At 30.1% G+C, this 8,415-nt stretch overlaps 1 protein-coding gene across 1 annotated transcript; it reads right to left on the reverse strand.

Moving 5' to 3' along the window:
* Positions 1–5,374: 5,374 nt before the first annotated feature.
* LOC103853037 (calcium-binding protein CML39-like) lies at positions 5,375–8,415 on the reverse strand. The gene has a single exon (XM_033285575.1). The coding sequence runs from the start codon at positions 7,084–7,086 to the stop codon at positions 6,574–6,576; it is 513 nt and encodes a 170-aa protein (XP_033141466.1). The 5' UTR covers positions 7,087–8,415; the 3' UTR covers positions 5,375–6,573.

Genomic DNA, 8,415 nt, shown 5'->3' on the forward strand with positions numbered 1-8,415 from the left:
TATTATGAATTTTTGAAAACGACTATACATTACGAAAACTGTTAAAAGTACCACATTAAAAAAATTGTGATCTATAGTTTAAAATATTTGTTATAATAAAATACAAATGATCATAAAACCATACGAATAAAAATCATATTTAATAGATATTTAAATTAATATACATAGGGCTTATGACATGATATAATTATGAATGAACGATCAAAATTAATGTTTCAATGATTATTAGAATATATTTATTTCATCCCGCGCATAGGTAATTACCTAGTTCAAATGTTAAAAGTTATCTATTGTTGTGGTGTGGGACTTGAAAGATATAAAATGGAAACTTTGGCTGCTTTAGTCGAAAAGTATAATTAAAATCAAGTTAAGTTTTTGACTTTTGATATATAGTCAGTCTTTAGACTTTTTAATGTAGTACTGTCATGTATAAATAAAACAATTAATTAACAAACACGTTTTCTCAAAAAGTATGTAGTAATTACTCAAGAACCGATATTTGATTTCTCATTTGGGAATATATGCATACACATTACACACACACACATATATTATATATATATATATATAACCTCGAAATCATAAGTAATTAACTATTATGAATCAGTTAAACGATAGTTTGATTTCCCGGTAAATATTTGTTTATTCAGCCAAGCAACTAGGCCTACAAGCAACCTGCAGTGAAAATTCATCTTCTTTTAATGTGTGGGCAGGCCTGTGTGTGGTTCATTGATCTCAGACTTATGATAGTGTCAAAGTAAGGCTATCAAAGTCACCTGATATATAAATATCAAACAAGTTTTCTAAAAAATAAGTTAGAAAAACTGGAAATCGGTGTGAACCCTAAGATTATAACTATTCTTATGTTGGATAAAGAAAAAATAGCTTGACGTTCCGGCTAGCCGCCGATAAGACGTGTAAGTCCCTGACAATGACATACTATATCTGGCGAGGGCAACATTTGGTCTTCTTATTTTCTTAGTTGAAGAGTCGATCAGTATGAATGCGTGATATATGTATGTGGTCACGGTGTTGCCATTTGTGTTACTTGGTGCGGTTTTTGAAAACCACATGTAAAATATCACGAAACAGATTCAAATATTCATCATTGGCCTATTATTAACAAACGCAATAACTCTTTTATTTTTCAAAAAAGAGAGAAAATAAAGCTTAATTTTTCTTACTTTTGACATCATTTGGTTGTGTTGATGTGTCTATGCATGCATAAGGCGATAAAAGGTCAATGCGGAATTGCGGACCATTGAGTTGTTATTGCCTTATTGGTAGTGTACCAAAAATATTTGGCCTTATTCTGGGAGGCGGTTATTATTGTCTGTTAAATTCCTTTTCAGTTTTTTTTTGGTTATACCTTTATTTGACCTTGTTGTCTTTTGTTGAAATTAATTATATTGTTTTGAAAAATTCAATTGTCAACACAAAATAGATTGATTTGAATATTTCAATTCGATTCTTGCATATGATTATTTTGTTATTAAAAGTATCACGAATTAAACTATATGTTAAGTATTAACTAGACTTTCTTTAATTTAAACATATGTGTGGGTATTGGAAGTACAAACTATCACATTCTCAATCATATTGGCTATGGACATCACACAAAAGAATACTATCCTAGTAATTTTCATTTGAATGTATGTTCAATACATATGATCAATGAGATTAGTTTCAAAACAATATGAATAATTTTTTTGTGAAGTATGACGGCTAGACACATATGGACTACCGTAGTACCGTGGAGGACCTCGATCTTGTTACGGCCTTTCATTTTATTCTTTGTTTAATTCGTATACGTTAAATCATGAAATCTTCTACAACCCACACTAAATTAAAACACGTCTACAAGGGATAAATTCCGGATGATTTATCACATGGTAATATTATCATTGAAAACTATATATCGAGTTTGCATGTCCTAATCAAATATATAAACACAATGAGAGAGAAGTTGACACAGAAATGGGTTGAGGTTTTTCAATCAATGTATCTATAACCAAACGTTTTGAATAAGATATTAGATTTTGACCCGCGCTTAAAAGCGCAGAAATTTTTTATTGATAAACTTATTGTTTGTTAGTTCACTAATATGTTTAAAGCTACGCGTTCGGTTTCGATTCAGTTCTTTTTAGGGTTCTAGTTCGGTTTCGATTCGATTTTTGATTTTTGATTTTTGATTTTTCTTATTCAAGAAATATAGAAACTGTTTAGTTATTTATAAGTTTGAGTTTGGTTTCGGTTAGTTGTTTTGGTTTTTAATTTGTTTTAGATACCAATTTTAAAAACATGTTAAAATCTTGAGTTCAATTCGGTTCTGGTTTGGTTCTCGCTTTAAGGATAATCTTAAATAATTCAGGTAAAAGTCATATTTTTATTTTTGGATGAAATATCAGATAATTCAGATAAATTTAAATATTTCTTATAAGAAATTTGACTGGTTCAGTTTTTTTAGTATTAATAATTCACATTCTTATTCACATTTTTGAGTGATTCACATTTTTTTAGTATTAAGTATACTATTGTACAGATGAAAACATTTGTGATTGTTATAGCGATTTTGCATCTTGTGTGGATGTGAAGTATTAACGAACCTATATTGATTGAACCATTTTATTAAGGGGAATTAGTTGAACCATTTTGTAAATATATTAAGGTAGACAAAATTTCACTGACCATATATTTTATACAGCAGTATATGTATTTATTATTTTCAGGATTTAGAGCTTAGGATTATCCTTCCACATATATACACATTGAGAGACACTGCTCTAAGGTTGACAAATATATAATTGTAAATCATTTTAATATAAACTTCATGGACTATATGCAAATATAAAAATCAATATTGTTAAACTTGTGTATTCAGTAGGTCTGATATGTGTCTGATATGTGTATTTTTAGTTCTACCAGTCAAAACTATGTGAAATCGTGAACCATAAATTGTTAAAACTGTAAGTAAATATTTTCTGATTGCATAGTCTATATGTCATGTGTTTAAATAATGATAGTCCACTCGTGAATCTCACAATGTTTTGTTTACATGAAAGAAATGAGTATTATTTATTATTAATTAATATATAGCTAATTATCTTTTAGGCTATATTGTAGATATGATCGGCAAATGTATAAGTATCACAGATGGCTTTGATTCATGTCACAAAAATTTAAAATATTTTATTTAAGGTAAATCTAAGAAAATTTAGGAAATCTAGTTATACCACCTATTAAATTGATTAAATCATTGTTAAAAAAATATATAGTAATATATTGTTAGTATAAATTTAAGATAAGACCAAAATATTAATAATCTAGTTAAAGGGTCTAACAACCTTTTATAAGTAAATTTTTCAAGATTACTTTCCTTTTAATAGTATAGATACACTGTCATTTCATCAGCTTAATAGTAAATTAGTTGATTTTGAATTTTAGACACAAAAGGAGAGAGGATTTGACTTTTAGCTGTCTTCTTGTTCATACTCCCGTAAAATGGCGACGAAATGGCAGTGATTGGAAATAGTGTGATACGTAAGTTCATTTTGGCACATTTTTCGTCTCTGTATCGCATGAGAAATAGTGTGATAGAGTGGGCATTTGTAATCAGCTTATCTGAGTAGCTTTTTTTTCTTTAATATTTGAGTAGCTTCTTAACTCATTCACGCTCAGAACATCTCTGTCCTCACTCCGTATTTACTTTAAAATAAAATAAAAAATGGAGTAAAAAACAAAAAAATATAGGGTAATTCTTTTAAATATACATTTTCAAGTTTTTGTCACAATAATAGACTTCAAAAACTAAAATAACCAAAATAACATTTTTTTTTTGAATTTTTTTTTAATTTGAAATTCTATCCCAAAACCCTACTCCTAAAATCTAAACTCTAAACCCTAAACCCTAAACCCTAAACCCCACCCCTTAACTCTAAACTCTAATTTCTAGATTAATTAACCCTAGGCGTATAACTGTATATTTATTTTTTTATAAAATATTTAAGTCTATTTTGGTTATTTTTATTTTTAAGGTCTATATTTGTGACAAAAAGTTTTTTAAGTCTATACTAGGGAATTTCTCAAAAATATAAGCATTATTCTATAAATAGAATAATCTTTTATTCTTTGTTCATTTTTCCATTTCACATTCTATTTTGGAGTAAAATATGAGTAAGAATGAAGATGCTTTCAGCCTCGAAAACCACTACTCAAGACCGGCTTTGAAATTTATATGTCATAAGCGTTTAGTAAGAGAATCTCCAATGTATTCTCCGTTTTTTACTCTAAAATAGTGCAACACCAAAATGAAGTTGTGTTTTACTCCAATGTGTTACTCTATTTTCTACTCCAAAAATAAATTCAAAAATGATTCCATTTTTGTAATTAATAATTGTTAGTAATGCCTTCTACTTATAAAAATATACCAAGTAACCCTAATTATCTTATGTTTACAAAACTTCTATGAAAATTTAATTTATTTAAATTAAATATTTATTATTAAAATGTACAATAAATCATTAAACTATGTAAGATAACATATATTTTGGTTCAACATTGAGTACTTATTTTATATTATTTTTATTTACCAGATTATTAAATAATTTATTTTGTATTATCGTTTACTTATATTATTTATGCTTTTTCATTAATTATTATTTTATGTATCTTTTATGTAAAATTATTAAATAATCTCTTGTGGAATATCATATTTATGTTGTTGTATTATTTTTAAATATTATTTAAATATGAAATAAAAATATTAAAAATTTAAAAGACTATTTTATAATTAAAAAATTCAACTCCGAAATGGAGTAATAGTTAGAGTGAGGTTAGAGTAGATTTTACTCCAAAATTATGTTTAGAGTAATAAGGTTTATGTAAACTTCAAAAAATTTGGGAGTCAAGATTAATATTCACTGAGATATGTGGTGTCATGCCGCTATTTATTCGTTTATGTATTTACTCTCTAGTCTCTAGGCTGCTGAGATGCGTACGTGGACTGGAAATCTCAGAGGAAGTTCAAGGCAGTTTACAGACAAAGGTTCAATTTTTTTACAAGTGACTGAATATAATCTTTGAACTATTTAAAGATTTTTCGAGTTGTCTACGACTCATATATACACCTATAATACAATAATGGTAGTAAAGTTGTTAAGCTTATATATGCCAGTTGTATATGTCAGTTGTGAATCGAAACTTTGTTCATATATAGATGTTAGTATTCATTAGATAGTTTATGGCACAAGTCAGGTATAAACTGTCATAACAAATATAATGTGGTGGCTAAGTGTTTATGTCTACTTTTTCACTTTTTTGTGGAGATGTATGGGTTGATTGGTTGGGTTGTAACTGTAAAAAATTTACTTTAGAATTTAATCCTTAAAATTTTTTGATTTAGCTTTAAGGAATGTAGCTTTAAAATTTCTTACAGCTAAAAAGATGGAGGTTTAGAAAATAATATTTTTACAACCATTTTTTGTGTGTTTTTGCAGTAGCTTTAGTTTTTGGTTGTAACTTTAGAAACTAAGATAAAACATAATTGATAGTATTTTAGGCTGTAAATGAAAATTAAAGCTAAAGTCATTTTCTACAGCTCAACCAATTACCCCGTAGTATTTGGTAATTAATTGATAGAGAGCTGGGGCATACATATTAATTGTGAGCTTAGGACATTTCCAACCCACTAATTTTTTCGCTCCAAATGAAGTATGTAGTAAAAAATGTTTCAATTGCACTTTATTTTTCACTCCAAAAAAAAGTAATCTAATTTTTGTTCGTTCATTATTCTATTATACAGTAAAAAATAGAATGAATTGAAACATTTTTACTCTGTATTCTATTTTAGAGAAAAAATGAAGTTTTACATTCGAGATGGTATTAGTCTTATGGCTTCGTTGATTATAAATGAATTGATGTGTTATATAAGCTGGCATTTAATTGATGTGTTTTATAGTACCATGGACGGTAGAATAACGTGAGTTGTTATCAAATTTGTCATAGAGATATGTTCATTTATTTTATATTTTAGTATTAGACTATGAGATGATATGAAGATCCGATAGATCAAACCCGGTCTTACAAAATAAGTGTAGTTAGTTGGACCTACGCTCACGTCTCAAATAGGTTTATTGGCCTAATAAACCATTCCCTATTTGTGGTTTAATAATGAGCGAAACACAGTATATGACCTAAATTTGATTTTTGTAATAATACAATACAAGGGTCTCTGATTAAAAAGTGGATTCCTTGCTTTGTCGGTCTATTGTGTTCTGTTTTTTTTTCGGTGTTCTAAAAGTTTGTTTAGGCGGTAAATCATGTCTAAACGAAACAATTTTTCAAATTTTTTTTTTGTAAATCAGTGTTTTTTTTTGTAAGAAAAAAAGTGGTCTAGTGGATTCTTAGCGATTCTTTGAACATTTTTTTCCCTTTTGGATGCTTCGTCATGTAGTTTTTGAAATAAGAACCAAAATGGAATATGATTCATGTACATTGAATAAAAGACATGTTTATTGATTGCATATATCATATTTACAGCAATAAAGCCACAACAACAATGGATGGGCCAATTCTTTAACGCATCATCATATGAGCAAACTCATCAAAACTTAAAACTCCATCATCATTAAGATCAAAAACTTTGATCATAACCCTACAATCATCATTCGTTCTTAACTCACCAAGCTTCATCAGCATAGTCTTCAAGCTTCTAGGAGTAATACAATCTTCACTTTCATCAATATACATTCTAAACGCTTCCAGCATCTTCCTCTTCTTCTCTTCCTCTGTAAACTCATCACCACTCCCTTTGATTAACTGAGCAAACTCCTCAAAATCCAACATCCCATCTCCATCTATATCAGACAGTTTAACCACAACTTTGGCTTCTTCATCAGAAAGTTGCTCTCCTAATGTATTAAAACTCTTCGTAAGCTCTTCTACAGAGATTCTACCGTCTCTGTTAGCATCCATGTAAGCAAAGACAGCTTGCAATTCTCTTATATTGTCATCACCATTCTTGAATGAGGACAGTCTCTCGCAGAGTTTAGTTAAAGATGAAGATAACCGACGATGAGTAGTCTTCATTAGGACAAGAAACAAAAGTTAATGCTACAAGTTTTCTTCTTGTTTTTGGTGTAAGAACTGAATGAGGAAATGGTCTGAATGGTTTCTCTCTATATATATACGTTTTTTTGAGTTTCAAGAATAGACTGGGACTTAATAAAAAAAAGAACATAAACGTAGCAAATGTGGGAGATTGAGAAAACAAATATTATTAGACTTGAGATCTAGAAGATAACGTATTATTAGTCTTAGATCTGTAGTAAAGAAAAGATATATTACTTACAAGTTTCATCATCTATGTTTAAAACACGTTTTTTAATTTACAAATTAGGATTAAGAAATGGTATAAGATTTGTTGACTGCCACTTGTCTTTTATCAGTGAATACGCATGTGGTCTTTCTCACTAATCTATCATTGAGACCTCTGAAGAAGCTACCTGATGTTTTAACGTGGCTGGGTTTCTCATTTCTCAATGTATTTTTGGTTTTAATGATCTCCCTATGGCCTTTCTAATAGAGCGGAAGTAACCAAAAGTAACCGATAATGCGAAGGTAACGTTGAATTCTGCGAATGCCCGTTATCTAAGTCTTCTTAAGTCTGTTGAATTCTCAAAGAATGCCCAGAAGTAAGGTTTAAGAGTTGTTTAACACAAAGCTCTAAGTTTTATAAATCAATAATCAAAAGTCGTGTCTCTTACAATTCAAGAGATCACTATATATATAACCTATGAAAAGTCCTAAGTCCTTAGGGATTAGAATCTAATCTTGTATCCTTAAGTCTTAATCCTAATCTTTAAGTTTAAGCTAATGTTTATCTAAAACAAAAGAAAAGGAAACTATGAAACCAAACCTAATCGAAATAGGATGCTATGCTGCATCAGGTCCCCTCCCGTACGAGCGATTCGTCCACGAATCCAGAAAGGATGTTATCGTCAGGTTCATACTTGAAAAGGTGCTTGACGTTGAAGACGTCGGCCGTATGGACGTGGGGAGGTAAAGCTAGGCGATAGGCGTTAGCATTTATCCGTTCAACAACCGCCACTGGTCCTATCTTCCTATCTTTCAGTTTGTTGTATTGACCTATAGGAAACCGGTCTTTAGTTAGAACAGCCCACAGTTGGTCGCCCACTTGAAAATTCACCTCGCGTCGATGCTTATCCGCGGCTCTTTTGTACTTAATAGCAGTGCCCTGAAAATTGTCCTGGGCGCGAGCATGCACCACCGACAGCTCGTCAATGAGCTCCACTGCCCGACCATGGAACTCTCCTGGTTGAGGCAAAGTCGACAAAGCCAAAGGCCCGCGCGGAACGAACCCGTATACGACTTTAAAAGGACTGAAGCCCAGCGATC

The sequence above is a fragment of the Brassica rapa genome, chromosome A02, assembly GCF_000309985.2.
Source record: "Brassica rapa cultivar Chiifu-401-42 chromosome A02, CAAS_Brap_v3.01, whole genome shotgun sequence".
NCBI lineage: Eukaryota > Viridiplantae > Streptophyta > Magnoliopsida > Brassicales > Brassicaceae > Brassica > Brassica rapa.